The sequence below is a fragment of the Solanum verrucosum genome, unplaced genomic scaffold (assembly GCF_900185275.1).
Source record: "Solanum verrucosum unplaced genomic scaffold, falcon-dt-bn FXZP01000109.1, whole genome shotgun sequence".
NCBI classification, from domain to species: domain Eukaryota; kingdom Viridiplantae; phylum Streptophyta; class Magnoliopsida; order Solanales; family Solanaceae; genus Solanum; species Solanum verrucosum.
Genome location: NW_026020594.1, coordinates 596,799 through 613,752, shown reverse-complemented (window position 1 = coordinate 613,752; position 16,954 = coordinate 596,799). Strand labels below are relative to the sequence as shown.

General features: G+C 31.4%; 1 protein-coding gene across 1 annotated transcript; it reads left to right on the top strand.

Annotated features, from left to right (window-relative positions):
- The first annotated feature begins 16,130 nt into the window (after nucleotides 1–16,130).
- LOC125811311 (beta-D-glucosyl crocetin beta-1,6-glucosyltransferase-like) lies at nucleotides 16,131–16,682 on the top strand. Its single transcript, XM_049490821.1, has one exon. The coding sequence runs from the start codon at nucleotides 16,131–16,133 to the stop codon at nucleotides 16,680–16,682; it is 552 nt and encodes a 183-aa protein (XP_049346778.1).
- The last annotated feature ends 272 nt before the right edge of the window (nucleotides 16,683–16,954 follow it).

Genomic DNA, 16,954 nt, shown 5'->3' with positions numbered 1-16,954 from the left:
GTTGCTGCACCAAAAAGTTTGTAACATATGCACTAACTCCATTTGCAGTAATGCTGAACAGTAATGCAACAATTATGATTGTTATTACATCCAACATTTTGTAACCTATGAAAAGTGAGAAGTCAACCAACGGCCAGAAATCAATATCTGTGTGACTATGTAGAATATTGCAAAATTTAATATATTTTAGAATATTAAAATGTCACACTAACACTTCATATATTGGAACATTACATACTAATGTATATATTAAGCAAAAAAAATATTATTACATCATCAATATTATTTCGCCTCAAGTACTTGAGGTTATGGAATATATCCTCTTAGGATAGAACGACTTACTTCATCGGAATAGTGGTACCTCATATTCCACTAAACTTCGAACTCACGACAATAAATCAGACAAAAAGTTTTAAAATGCAAGAACAAGAAGAGTAGAAGATTAAAAAAAATTGTGGTTGAAAAATGAGAGGAATCCCCTCTATTTATAGTGAACAAAGGGTAGTATGAACAAATGTTTTTTGTGTCTTATCTAAAAAGTCATGACCTTTTCGAGAAGTCACAATCCTTTAGAAAAGTCACAACTTATTGAAAAAGTCACAACTCTTTGAAAAAGGCACAACTTATTGAAAAAGTCACAACTAATAGAATAATCACAATCCTTCGAAAAAAGTCACAACTTATCGAAAAGTCACAATTCATCGAAGAAGTCACATCTAAGTTAGGGATATTATAGTAATTAACATTCAAGTTAGGAGTTTATGCTTCTAAGGTAACATATATATAATGGCCTTTGAATAATTGGAAGGATTAACTATTAGAGTTACCCTATTTCACAACCCTTTCTCCTATGTGGAAAGTCCAGTATTTCTCCCTCTTTAGTTGATTTAATTTTCCAGTTGGATATGCAGTTGGATTATAATGTTGAATACTAACATATGTATATGTAGATAAACATAAGCTATAATGTGCTTATATGACAAGGGAGACTTTTTTTTAACATGAAGAATTCTTTGTAAGATAAGTTAATTATTTTTCATAGAGTGCAAGTTTAGGTATATAAATAGCAAACAATCTCCATTTTAAACATATCTTCATTGTACTACATCTTTGCTTCTTAAAGCACCTAATTGAGAGAACCAAAACAGAGGAGCCTCAAGAGTTGTACATGTTCATGAATAAAAGTAATAAACTTAATTTTATTTCTTTAACATGTGATGTACTCACTGTATTATTTCTAAAATAATGAATAGTGGGTGGATTTACACAATATCTCTTTACTTACTGTTTGTCTACTATAGATTGGAAGACCATAGGGTGAGATTGTATTCATTTTATCCCTATATAAGATGACATAGTTATGTCAATTATTGTCTCCTAACTACTTGGAGAATAGATTTTCCATTTTGTATAGGATAGTCAAGGGCTGGGATGGGGGCGTTGTAATCCAGCAAAACACAATGGGATGGATGGGTGAGGATTTAGGGGTAGCTGGTGTAGGATAGTCCAGGGATGGGACGGGGGTTGGATGCAATGGCGAATTAGGATTTTTCACTAAGGTTGTTCAGTAATTTCTTTTAAAAAAATAGTGCTAGGCATTTAAAGGCAATTAAAAGACTTTCCGGTATTAAAGAAGTTGTTGTTGATGTTTTGAATAACAAAGCTCAAGTTATTTTTTAACCCACTTTTGTCAATGTGAGTAATCTGATTCTTCATTTTCGAGATTTTTAGTTGCAGAATGAACATAAGAATTTGATCTTTATGGAAGTTTTAGTGGATTCTGGTAATGATTTAGGCTTATTATGTAGAAATTCTACAAGGGGTTATCCAAGTTTAAGATTTTTTTGTTTTGATAATTTTGGTGTTTGAGCTAGCTTTCATGGACCTCGACTAATGTTATGGGTACTTGCTACCTCTCACGAGCATAGGCATCAGATAACTCTCCCCCCTCCCCCCGAGGCTGTGAATCGAGGTTTAAGATTCTTGAAAAACAGAGTTTGAGTTATCTTTTGCCTTAGCTATGTTTGTGTGAGTCTATTCTTTTGTGCTTATTTCAACAACATCAACATACCCAGTGTAATTCCATAAGTGGGGTTTGAGGAGGTAGAGTGTACGTAGACCCTTACCCCTACTTCGTGGAGATGTTGTTTCCAAAAGACAAACTTATTTCTGCAAGAGAGTACAAATTTGTTTCTTTTTTCAAGTTTTTTTGGATTTTGCTGATCATATGAACTAATTACGTAGAGTTTGAAGCTTTCCTTTATATTTTATTTATGATTTTTATAGAAGTGTAAGCCATGCACATTGAATATGTTATGTATGTTCTAAGCATCTTGGTTGTTTATATAGAAATGAGTTATATAAATTAAAATTTTAATCGAGATATAGTAAAAAAATCAATTGATTCCTAATTAACGGTCAACTCAGCAGGGAGTGGAGTAAAGGTGCAGTGAAGGTTACTAGCTTTCCTGTTGAGGCTTCCGCTGCACAACTATTCAATTAAGTACATGTTCTTCACTAGAGAAGAGGAAAACATCATCCAAGATTAAATTTTAGATTAAAAACAAAATGCTAATGCTATACTATTTTTGCTACCATTATTATTGTTGCTCTAAGTTAATTGAATCTATCTTTGTCGGAGTATGATGCAATAACATTCTGTTATATTTCATATTGAGCTTCACACTTAGATTATAGCTATTTGTTTTATCTCCTTGAGTTAAGCTATGAGTTGCAACTCTATAGATGTTTCAACCTTTTTCTCATTTTCAGCCAAATAGGTTACCTATTGAGCTCATACCAATACATTATTGTGCAGACTGATGCCAACTTTAAACTAACTAAATAGTTTCTTGTTTCTTTTTTTTTTAAAACTTTTTTTACTTTTACAGGCCCTACTTTATATTGGTAAATTTCTGGGGTTTTCCTTTCCGTTCCCCGGTTTAATTATTTTTTTGATGAGATATTGATTTCTTATTTATTAAAGTCAAAATCTTCTTTTACTTTTTATGCGTTTTTTGTTTGGGAATTGGGAAAAGTTAACAGGAATCCAATCACTATGAAATGGGTGCAACAAGAAAGAAAGAGAATGAAGTAAAGCTCATCAGAAATCTTGTGAGCTCTTGGCGCTCTTCCTTCAATTCTAACTGATTTTGCATATTTGTCTACTCATTCACTGTTTTGTCCCAATTTTTAGATGTAGATTGTATTAAAGAAGAATTCAATGAGAATACAGAAAGGCTCCATGAGCAAAATTCGTAAAGGTTAGTACTATATGGAAGCCGAGAGTCATTTCTGGCGATTTCCCTCCCCTTCTTTTCTCCGCAAATTTGTCCCATTGATAAGTTTGCATTGTTCTGCATACTGCTACTTTACTGCTAAAATTTGTGGTTTCTCTTACATTTCTCATTGACACTTCTCTAAGAAGTCTCAAAGAGGGGTGTCATTTCATATATTTTTCAGGTATTTAGCCTAGTTCAATTTATCTTCCAAGGCTTCATCAATGTTCATCGTTTTATTATTGAATTCTGAGTCTTAAGATGCCCGATTTTTTTATGGCTATATATACTAGACGTTTTTGCACAGTTTATCTCGATTGTGTATTGTTATTCTTCTTAATTCTTCTGGACATGCATATACATTTGTTTGAGAAAAGTGTTTCTAATCATTAGCCATATATATTGCTAGCACATATATTTTGAATGTATGTGCTGGTATGGGTTTTAATATCCTTCGGTCCAAATAGCTCGCCTGGATGCATGTATTCTTTTATACTTCTGCTTTGCTTGGTATCGTAAACGAAATAACCAAATCGGGACATGGGAGAACATTTTCCAAGCAAACATCGAAAAACTAGCTAATGCAAATATTGTGCTTGGCAGAGTAGAACCAAAAGAAATCAGGCTCAAGGATTCATATATATATCATGATAAAACTACCGTCCAAACATAATAATATAATGGGGGCATTTACCGGTACTGAACCCTTTAATTCAGATTGCTGCAGTACAAATATAAACATACTATGAGTTCTTCCTTGTCATAATTTGTTCATTGGGTGCCATTGCATCTCTTACTTATCTGTTCAACAACTATATATCTACTAATGATTGTTGGATATCTGGTCCACATAGGCCCAAAAGGTTTAGTTTCATAAACCAACCAACTGTCAGTCTTTCCTATATATGGCATGGCATACTCTAAATCTTAAAGATTTCTGTTGAGTACGTCTGATTGGATAATTTCAGTTTTAATAGGCGTCATTTGTGTAATTTTATTTTGGATATGTGGAATGCCTATTATTATTATTATTATCTATGAAGACATATTTCTCCAATGTAAATTAAGTACTTATTCAACATACTTTTACATTAATGTAGTAATTGTGACTTTATGCTTTCCTTTACTAAAGAACCCATCATATTAAAAGTGTGATTCATGTAGATGCTTATTTCTTACTGGACTCGCGACCGGAGCTGCATATTATGGACTTAGGCGCCTATATTAGAGTTCATGACCTTTAACTTTTCCATGCAGGTCTCAAACTTCTCCATGTTAGCTTTTCTCACATGCATGTCGGAATGGTTGCTATGATATATACTCATAATTATACATATAATATTAACAATGTATAGAGATTAATTAATTAGTTTTATATGACTTACGTAACGCATAAAGATTTTAGTTCCTCTTGGAGATCCTGCATCATATATATATATAAGGTGTCTGTTTATGTATGTAATTATCAAAATTAATTAGGTCTGCTTTTCAATTTCCAGCAGTAAGCTTTGTTCTCCATATATATATATAGCTTAACAAGGGTGAACAGACCAGTGGAGAGTTGTTGCAAATAAAAAGAAGTGAGCATATATATCATCATGAAATTTGTCCACAACTAATCAATTTCGAGGTCGGTCGGCCACCTTCAAGTGACTAAACATGCATGGATATGAGATCGTATTGAAGAATGGATCACACACAAATGCTATAGACAAGGCTAGACTTCTATTTAACTCTTTTTTGTCTTCATTCTCTTCTTAATTAAGTTAGAACACGATATTCCTCATCTCATTTCTTCATGAATGCCTTTTATTCTATGTCATCGTACGTATAATTAATTCTTTTTTATATATCTTCATTTACTAGAGTAAAATTCATAATTTGGAGAACAACCTTAATGGCTTTTACTTATTACTGTTATATATGTATATTGATTCTTGCTTATGCATATATCTAGCAAATATTATGAGTAAATGGATGTTGAATTGGATTATAGATGCTATGTTGAGAGATGAGAGAAGCTAATTAATAAGAAGTTCAAGAAATTCTAGGCAAGATTGAAAAATATCATCAATTTCCAGTGCATTATATTCATGTATATTTGATTACTTTTTTAATTTCCTTGTGAAGGAAAATTTACATGAAGTCACAATTGTAGATTTTATAATGTCATCAATTACACTGTAAATGGTCATTTTATTTTCAGATCATTATATTTGTTACACACCTTTTTTGCATGTATCATCAGTGTGCATTGTATAAACTCTTTGTGTGAGAAAGGAGATTACTTGGTAAATATATATAGTGAGAATGATAACATTGTATATCTAGGAGTCACAAAATTGCAGATGTACACGGTAAGTATTTGTACTTGTATTTACCTTATTGATTTTATTTTCTACATTTGTCCTTTTTATTATGTATAATGTTTGAAGCTTTGAATGCATGATTCTCCAACTTCCCGGATTGACTGATATTATTTATATATTTTTCTCAGGTACCTCAACCTCTTACTATACCATATATAATTTTTTGAAATACAGAAGATTGGTAGCTATAAAGACTCGGAAAAAGGCCCTACCACTATTAAAATAGGATATGCTCGTGATCTAAATGAAACAACTGTTATATTTTTGGTGTATTATTATTATAGACAAACACACATGGATTCCTTATTGCATTTTCATATCATCTAGAGGCGTTGCTCAATCCCAAGCTCCTCAATCTATTTTTTGAGTATGAGATAGATGTTGCTCTTTTGTTCCTGGGTAAGCTTGCAAACTCCATCCCAAACAAGGTTTTGCAACAACCTTTTCAGATAGGGCATTTCATTAGTTAGCAATAAATTAAACATTCTAAAGTTGTATTTTTTGTTGCTTCTACCATTCGGATAACAGAATTAAATAGTATTCCTTCATTTTTTATTTGATTATATATAATTGTTCACTCTAAATGAACAAATTGAATTAAGCTCCTCGAAGTGGAACAATATTTTTTATGGAGATCATCTATCTTGAAGACCCCATGATGTAAACTTGCTCAACAAACATTAGCAACATGTATTGTTGTCTATTACTGTCAATTTCTGTTACTTTTCCCCCCCTCAACCAGCCTTCTATCTCTTTTGTACTCTCTTTCTCAATCTATTTCTATTTATGTTTCATTTGCTTCTGCTAAATTGAAAACCAATCCTTCAACTTGAATCCCCAATTTGATCTTAGAAGACACGTTTCTGTACCTCTGCTTGCTGAATAAGGATTTTTCTGATTATTGAGTACGTTATTCTAGAATTTTGTTATTGCATATTTCTAATTTGGTTTAATTAATTACTCATGGATGTTTGAAAATTCGTTTTCCCCTTCTTATTCTTCTCACTTCTCTATTTTTTGTTTGCCAAGTTCACATTTTTTTGGAGTAATATCTCAAAATTAGGTCATCAAGTATGTGAAATTATTTAAGAAAGTCACTCCACTTATGAAATTTCTTTTATAAAATCACTCAAGTTAAACTACTTTTTCTACAAAATCATTATAACCAAAAGATAAAAAGAAATAATTGCACAAATTACCCTTCAAGTTTAATTTCATAATACTTTCTTCCCTTTTACTTAAGAATATTATGTTTACCTCTTTTTTTTTAATTATAATTTTCTTAACTTAATTAATATTAACTCAATTGTCCAAGCATTAAGCATTAATGCACTTGGCTCAGGCTTCGTCTCGTCAAGTAAATTTTTAGCTGGTCTTATAGCAAACAAAAAAAAAATTATGAACTGGATTTTCAAAATATTCATATCAATAACTATTACCCTATTAAAACTAATGAGGAACACAACAACAAAATAGTGAAAATGAATAAAAGAAGACAATAAACCTGTAATTTTTCAAAAAAAATATTTCAACCTATAATCCTTTCGATAGTCCTGCTTCCTTGACTTTTAATTGAAATTTCATTTTAACTGGTAGGTCGAATATTTGATACTAGTGTTTTAATAGGAGTATGAATTATTTAGTGTTAGGGATGATAATAGGGTGGAGCGGAGCAGAGGCAAGGCGGTTTAAGCCTTAACCCGAAAAATATTAACCGCCCCGCTTTTTTGTGTGTGTTTTAGACCCACCCGCCCTGCTCCGTATCAATCCGCACCCAACCCGGCCAACCCGCAACAGTTTTATTTTAAACAAAACGTTAAATCAAATTTAATAATGCTAAATTATTTTTACATCTTTCAAAAGCCAGCAAATTTAGATAGATTATGTAATTAAGGATAATATCTTTTTATTTTAAGTAGTATTATATGTTCATAATCATATTTCACATCTTTCCAAAAGCCAACAGATTTAAATGGTAATCAGTTTTTTTTGTAGTAGTGAGGCAGTGATGCATTAATTTTGAAAAATTGAGTTTGTAAACTTAATTTTTAGTTTTCGCGAAAAAAAATTCAAATAACATTAAAAAATAAATATATAAATAGTTTTTATGTGTACAAACATGAAATTCAGCAAATAAAAACATAAGTTAATGCAAATTCACGTTTTAAATTTTACTGTTCACGTTTTTAATTTTACTGAAAAATAAAATTATGAACTCATTTTAAATTAAACTTTTGTTTTGCTTAAACCCACTACCTCCCCGTCCCTGCCCCACCCCGTCCCGCTCTGCATAGCCTTAAACCCATAATCACTACGCATAGCTTACAAACCACCCCCGCTTCATTGTCATCCCTATTTAGTGTGGCGTGCATATTTATATGGAGTAAAACATTAATTTGTTTTGTGAAGTTAGATTTTTTTTTTGGTAAATTGAATAAAAAATGCTATAAAATCAATTAAATTAAATAATATATGATAAAGGGCAACTTAGTTAAATAATAAATTTTTATATTAATAATAATTAGGTTAAGAAAATAAATATGAGAAAAATAAAATAAGAGAGATAAGTCAAATATTATAAACTACTTGGGGGTGGTTTATGCAATTATTTATTTTTATCTTTTGGTTATATTGATTTTCTAGAAAATTAGTTTAACTTGAGTGACTTTATAAAATGTAATTCATAAGTTGAGTGACTTTATTGATACAAAACTAAGTTGAGTGATTTTCTCAAATAATTTCACATACTTGAGTGACCTTTTGAGATATTTACTCCATTTTTTTTGTGGTCTCAATATGTAGAGTATTTTGTTTCACACTTCTTTAATTCTGCATTTTTTTTTTGCCTTTTTGAGTTGTTTGTTGTAGAATATTATGTGTGTTTTTGACCATTAACTCTATTTTTCATTCTTTGCACAATAATTTTTGGTTATTCCTGCAGGAATTCTATTGTGAAATATGTAGTCCCGGCTCATTTTGGATGATATTTTCAGCTTTGCTAAACACTTCGAATGTTATGCATTTATAGGTATTTCATACAACTGTATATCAAGTAAAAATGATTTTTTGCTATATTCATTTTCCAGCTTTCTTGCAGAGCTTATAAGCATATGCCTTCAACTTAGATTTTGTTAGGAGTGATTCTCTCTACTAATTGTTGTATATACCCAATCTCCATTTGTACGAGTAAATTTTATCATTATTTGGGATATAAAGTTATAAACTATGTATCAATATTATTTTGGACGTCTCACATTTATAGGGGATACGTTGATGATAGCAGCATGTGGTACTATAAGGTACCTATTTTAACTCTTGCCTCTTTTACTTGAAATTAATTTTTTCATTCAGATTTTGTCAAGTGATGAATCAGTATGATGTCTCTGTTGTTGAACCTGAAATTTCCTTTTTTGGCCAAGTAGACTGGGGCGTTGAAATCTTGATTTTGTTGTCCAATTCTATGTCAACTTAGGTTAGAAAAGTAGTTTCAAACTATGGGCAAAAAAGTGACTTGTAAGTTAAAAGTGAAATGTTATAAGTTGGGATCTTTCAAAACCAAAAAATAGCTTAAAATTCAAGAGTCACTAAAAGTATGTCAATTCAAACATCCACTTAATTAGGTATTTTCAGTTTGTTGTCTCAAGGCCATATCCACCGGTAAATTCTTTCAAAGAACACTGGAAGATAACATGTTTCCAAATTTTCAAATCAACTGTTGAATCAGATTGTTAAATTTCCTAAATTGACAATTGAAAGAGGCCAGTCCACCTAATTTTCTCAAATTATTTGATTGCTTGCAACGAAATTGTCATTGAATTGATTATCAAAAGATCAAATTGCAAGATAATAGCCTCTAGCTATGTGAATGGTGTAAATCCCACTAAAGAGACTTCAACTTTGAAGAACTTGATAAGAAACAACAGAGTTTAAAGAGTATTTTCAAAACTAGAAAATTAAACTAGTAGAGAAAATAGAACCAAAAACAGATTAGAAACAATATACAAAATATTTTTCTTGAAGAAGAAAATCGAGTCCACTGAATGCATAGTGTCCCCTTAAGGAAATTATTCCCCTCAAGTACCCGAGGTTAATGAAATATATCCTCCCAGGATAGAACGATCTTACTCACCGGTGTATCAGTACCTGAAATCACGGTGTCAGCAAACCACTCAACGGCAGTAAAGTACACTTAGAATACTAGATTTAGTAGTAGTAAAAGAAGTTGATCAAGAAAATTCATTCAACTAAAATGAGAGGAAATCCCTCAATTTATAGAAAACAATGGATAGTGTGAAAAAGTTCTTATTATGCCTTACCAGAAAGGTCACAAACCTTCATAAAAGTCGCAACTTTTCATAAAAGTCGCAACTTTTCATAAAAGTCGCAACTTTTCATAATAGTCGCAACTTTTCATAAAAGTCACAACTCTTCATAAAAGTTGGACATCTTTATTTTCCATTCACATCTTTTAAAACCCAACAATCCCCCGCATGAATGGAGAATGACTCCAAGACAAAGAAACGGACAAGTATGTGTACTTTACAAGCAATAATTAATTGCATCTGGATAAGTAGGTTTCCCCTTGGACTTTCCGTAATGAACATATGTCGGATATACTCGGTCAATCGGTAGATGCGATATCTTTGAACCGTCGAGCTTTGGTGTATACCTAGACAATCATAAGTCACACAATCAATCCTTTACCGTTTATGGTTCTTACGGTTGTGTTCGTTTCAGCCATGCATACCTCCTGGTTTCATGAGTGTATAGAGAGATTGGCTTTTGACAATCATCCTCTTTGAAGCAGCTTACACTTCACACTCACATAGGTGATTTCTAAACGTGTTATCACGTAGATACACTATTTGGTCAAATATGCCAAATTTAGCAAATCATTAAAAACTTTAAGCTTTATTAACTCATTAACAAGCCTTAATGTTGTATCCTTGTTCCTGAGCATTGTCTTCATCTTGGGAATGGATTAAGTTGGTTGACAATGCTGAACCGTTAGTCACAACTTTGTTTTTCTCCTTGAATCTAGCTCTTGGGATCTCCAGTCTGCTAGATAGAGTTACCGCCATGATGACTTGTCCTAAGCCGTAAACCCATTCCCTTAGATGATCTTTCAAGTTTCTCTCTAGTTAGGTCTTTTTGTAAGTGGATCCGACACATTATCCTTTGATTTTACATAGTCAATTGTGATAATTCCACTAGAGAGTAGTTTTCTAACGGTATCATGTCTATGCCTTATATGACGAGACTTTTCGTTATACATCATGCTCCATGCCCTATCTATTGCATCTTGACTATCAAAGTGTATGCATACTGATGCCAAAGGTTTGGGCCAAAAAGAATATCTATCAAGAAATTTCGAAGTTTTTCAAGTTGTTCAGCGGCCTTATCTAGACCACCTAGCTCAGATATCATTGTAGAGCTAGCGATACATGTCGTTTTTGGAAGATTTCCAAAAGACTGCTCCTCTACCAAGAGTAAAACATATCCACTTGTGAATTTTACTTTATTTGATCCCGGTGATCCAATTTGCATCACTATATCCTTTCAATACTGCTGGATATTGTTATAATGCAAGACATAGTTTTGAGTATGTTTTAAATACCCCAAAAATCTTTCCATTGCCATCCAATTAGTTTGATTGAGATTACTTGTGAACCAACTCAGTTTACTAATAGCACATACTATATATCTGATCGCGTACACTTCTTGATATACATCATACTTCCCAATACTGTAGCACAATCCAATTGTGAGTCACTTTCGCCTTCACTCATTTGAAATGCAAAGCTCACATTTATGGGAGTCTTGACAATATTGAAATCCAAATATTTGAACTAGTCAAGTACCTTTTCGATGCAATGAGACCGTGACAATACTAAACATTATGGAGTTCTAAGAATTCTTATACGTAAGATCGCATCAGCAACTCCAAGATCTTTCATATCAAACTTGCTTTCTAGCATACATTTAGTAGCATTTATGTCATTAGTGTCTCTACTGATGAACAACATGTCATCTATATACAAACAAACAATAACCTTGTGATTTTAATGCAAACACATTTATCACTTTCATCATTCTTAAATCCATTTGTCAACATGGTTTGGTCAAATTTCTTATGTCATTGTTTGGGTGCTTGCGTTTTAGTCAATGGAGTGACTTAACAAGTTCACACACTTTCTTTTCTTTACCAAGAACCACAAAACCCTCGGACTGTTCCATGTAAATTTCTTCCTCCAATTCTCTATTTATGAAAATTATTTTCACATTCATTTGATGAATTTGGAGGTCATACACCGCAACTAATGCAATTAACATCTGAATGAATATAATTCTAGTTACTGGCGAGTATGTGTCGACAAAATCAAAACCTTATTTTTGTCTACAACCTTTGACAAAAATTCTTGCTTTGTATTTGTCAATAGTTCCATCGACTTTCATTTTCCTTCTGAAGATTCACTTTGAACCCACATGTTTATTTTCTGGAAGAAAATCAATTAACTTCCAATATGGTTGCTCAAGATTGAATCAATCTCACTATTGACACCATCTTTCCAAAAGGATGAGTCTACAGAAGACACAAGAAATATTACAAAATCATATTCGAAGGAAGTAGATGTCCTTTGACATTTACTACGCCTCTGAATCTCTTTATTAAGTACATTCTCCTTTTTTCTTTCCAAGGTATTTTAGACCCTTCACTAGACTACTCAAGTCTAATTTTACATGCCACAGTCATAAGTCCTATTTTAATCCTTTTAGGAATATGAACTTGGACTTTGGCTAGACACTCCCACACTTTGAAATATTTCAAGTTGGATTTTCATCCTTTCCATTTCTCATATGGAATAGATTGTGTCCTGAACAAACAAAACTTTTTATTGCTTTCTTTCTGAAAAGATAACTTTTTGTTGTTCCCTTTTGTTGTAAGGATAGCTTCTCCACACAAATTTTGTGGTAAACCTGAACTTATAAGTAATGTAGTCATCATTTCCTCAAAAGTTCGGCTTTTTTTACATTCTGGAATTCCATTAGATTGAGGTAAATAGGGCAGTAGTTTGATGTATAAATCCACTTTCCAAACATATTTCTGCAAAAGGAGATTTCTATTTTCCATCCCTATGACTTCTTATCTTTTTTCCAACTAATTTTCAACTTCAATATTATATTGTCTAGACATTTCTATTGCTTCGTCCTTACCATTCAACAAATAGACATAGTCGTTTCTAATGCAATTGTCAATGAAAGTTACGAGATACATTTTCCCACCACGAGATGGTATTAACTTCATATCACAAATGTCAGTGTAAATCAACTCTAAGAGATTAGAATTCCTTTCAACAGATTTATAAGAATGTTCAGCATACTTAGATTCCACACAAACTTGACATTTTTATTTTATTGCACTCAAAGTTAGACAAAACTTCTAAGTTGATCAGTTTTCCTTACAAGGTTTTGTAATTGACATGCCCCAAGTGTTCATGTCACAAACAGTTTGACTCAAGCAAGTAAGAACAAATAAGATTATTGAGTTTGAAAAGCTCTCCGCGAGGTAGCTTTTTCTCACAAATATTTTGTTCCTCTTTCTTACAATTTTGTGTGATACAAACACTGTTGAGAGTCATCACCTTGTCAAATGTCCTTTTCGGAAGGACCTTTCCATAACTTTCAATTTGATTGTTATAGAACTACCCATGAACAAAGTTTCATCGGGTCCAATAAAGGCAATATAGTCCAAATGCTTCTTTTACAAAACATGACAAATGACTATTCACCAATATTCATGTCTATACAAATAGTTATATTTAATAGACATATCTTTTCATGAAAACTCACAACATTTTGAGTGACACATTTTTAAAAATCACAACATTTTGAGTGACACTTTTTTCATAAAAGAACTCAATCATTTTGAACAAGTATACATATAATTTGGTAGTTTCATACTAGTCATACCATATACTAGTAAACTAGTAAACGAGAAACTCAACGACCACAATATCAAATATACTCCAAGAATTTTGTGGGTCTAACATAATACAAAAGTATCATTGAATTTCATTTCTTGTGCTCCAAATTTAAATTAGACACTAAGTCTAATTTTATCTTTGTCATATGCAAAGAACCCCCCACATTTTAAATATGATCTCAAAAATATTTTTCAAGTATTTGAAAATAGTTTTTCCACATATCTGTTTTTCTCTTGCTATCAAAGTGTCATTGGCAACATGAAACCACTTTTGAAAATATTATTCTACAAAAGAATTATAGTGCTTCAATTCTATTTGACAATTTTGATACAATGTCAAAGTTCATTCCATAGAGGCACAAAATCACAAACTCTAAGTCACTGGTATTTTTTCTCTATCACAAATATACATACCACTTAGTATTTAAAATACTAACAATAAATACAAAAATATTTGTACAATTTGTTTCTATATAACAGTGAAGTTTATAGAAAATCAAAAGTACAACATTGATTTATTATGTGACGTTTTCATATTCTTCAAATCAATTGCATAGTCTAATTTATCCAGAGTAGAAAACTACAAAAGTTTTTAGTCTACAAAATCAGACACAATCAAATTTCACATGGAATACAAAACTACAAAAGTTTTTTTCAGTCTCCAAACATAATTGAACATATTCATATATTATCACATAGATATGCTTTTCTTTTCAAATAGTCTTCCAATATTACTGGCAAAAAGTGCTTTTTTATTTAAGAGTTGGATAGTTAAAGTGTCTCTTTATGCACTTTGAAAATTTAAGGTCAAAGTTAAATTTTGAAGCCAAGTTAAGAGTCCTATTTATGTGTTATGCCTAATTGATATTGCAGAAGAAAACATATGGTCAGTAGTTAGCGATTTCCTGCAAAGTCCTAAGTTATAATATCGAACCAAAAGTATAAATTGGTGACAATATAAAATTCATACTCATAAAGTACAAAATAAAAAAAGCATAATACATAAATATGCCCTTTAGTTTAGTTTGAACTGACATCTATATTGTTCTACTTTGAGTGTGCACAAATAGACACTTAAACTTATATAAAATTGAACAAGTAGACACACATATCTTACGTGACATAATAATACACATAGAACGCCACATAGGACACAAAATTGCCATGTAGGACGCCATACAAATGTGTCTATTTGTTCAATTTTATACAAGTTTAAGTGTCTACTTGTGCACACTCAAAGTTAAAGGTCATAGTTATCAACTGAAGCCAAGTTAATGATCATATTTATATATTATGTCAATAATATGATATCATTGTTATGAGTTGTGACTTTAATTATAGAAAAAATAAGGAACAAAATATAAAATTAATGCACAATCTTATGAGCTCCTTTTTATATCCACTTCGACAAGACGACCATCCTTCTATCTTATTATTTCTAGTCAAACTAAAACATGAATATAATAACCATATAATGTGTATTTTTCGATGAGCTTTCGATGACATACCAAAATAATATAGTGGACAATTATTGTTGGACGGAGGAAACAAAATTTTAAAAAACTACTCCCTCTGTTCAACAATAATTGTCCACTATACTATTTTGGGATGTCCAACAATACTTGTTCACTTTATGAAATTAATGGATAATTTTTACGCTTAGTTCTTAATTTATATTTATCATTAATTATGATCATTTTTCTATTATATTTTTCAAGATATTATATTTATTATATTCAAAAGACAATATAGTAAAATTATTCTTTTATTTATAGTTTTTGTTGGACGGATGGAGTAATGTGATCATTTATAAAAAGTCATAGGTTTTCGTATTTTTCACATACATTGTTGTCATAACTTTTTGGGAAATTGACTAATGTGTGTTTTTCGATGAGCTTTTAATGTAAAAGTTTTAACGTACATTTGTGTAGATTTCCCTTTTGTCCTCATCTATCTTATGTTTTTAATTGTAAAGGAAAAAATTTCAAATATGTTATCAAATTTTAAGAAAAATAGGTCAATTTGTGTAATTGATTAAAAGTTTGATTCATTTATGTCATTTTTATTTGAGATGAAACTCATCTATGCCATTATTTGTTAACTGAATATAAATTAGATGTTGCAAATTTATTCCGTATACGTGGTTTGTTATGATTCGTTTACGTCATTAATTAAATCATTTTTAAAAGGGAAATGACTTAAATATGTCATCGAACTTTGAGAAAAAGATCCATTTATGTCATCCGTTAAAAATTTTGCTCATCTCATCTAAGTTAACAAATAATGACATGGATGAGTCTTTTCTCAAACGAAAATGAAGTAGTTGAGACAAACTTTTAACAATGCCATAAATGGGCATTTTCTCGGAGTTTGATACATATTTGAGTCTTTTCTCTTTAATAAATAAGCAAGCCAACTCCATAGAGAAACTTAACCATCTCTCATTTCTCACCCTTCTTTCATTTCAAGAATTTAGTATACCATTTCAAGATTTTGATCATGGCTAAACAAGTTACAGAGCCTCTTGGTACTTTGAGGGTACTGATGTTCCCATTTTTGGCTTATGGACACATCTCTCCATTTCTAAACGTAGACAAGAAACTCGCGGATAGGGGATTCTTGATTTACCTCTATTCTACGCCCACCAATCTCAAATATGCCAGCAAGAAAATCCCCGGAAAGTATGCTGATTCGATTCAGCTTGTCGAACTTCACTTACCAGAATTACCCGATCTTCATCCTCATTACCATACGACCAATGATCTCCCACTCCATCTCCATAACACCCTTCAAAAAGCCCTGAAAATGTCCAAACCAAAATTTTCAAAAATCTTGCAAAATCTGAAACCTGATTTGGTGATTTATGACATATTGCAGCAATGGGCTGAACGTGTCGCGAATGAACAGAACATTCTAGCAGTTAAGCTCCTAACTTCGGGTACAACTGTGTTTTCGTATTTTACCATATCACTGAGTAAACCAGGGGATGTATTCCTATTCCCTCAAATTTATCTCAGGAAAAGTGAACAAGTAAAAATGAATGAAACTTAAAATGTGCTAATTGTTGGAAAAATGATTCTAGTATCTCAAAAGAAATTATTTTATTTCTTATTATACTTGAAAGAGAATATTATTTTATGTCCTAAATATTTTCTCTCCATAAATAATATTCTATTGCCATTATTATTATCCTTTAATTAGTCATTATTTTATGTCATAATATGACTGTTGCCAAACGTCTCTTTGCTGAAATGAATTGCCTTCAATTTATTAATTGTGTTCAATACCTTTTATGGCTTTTGACTATTTCAACAATTGGCAGA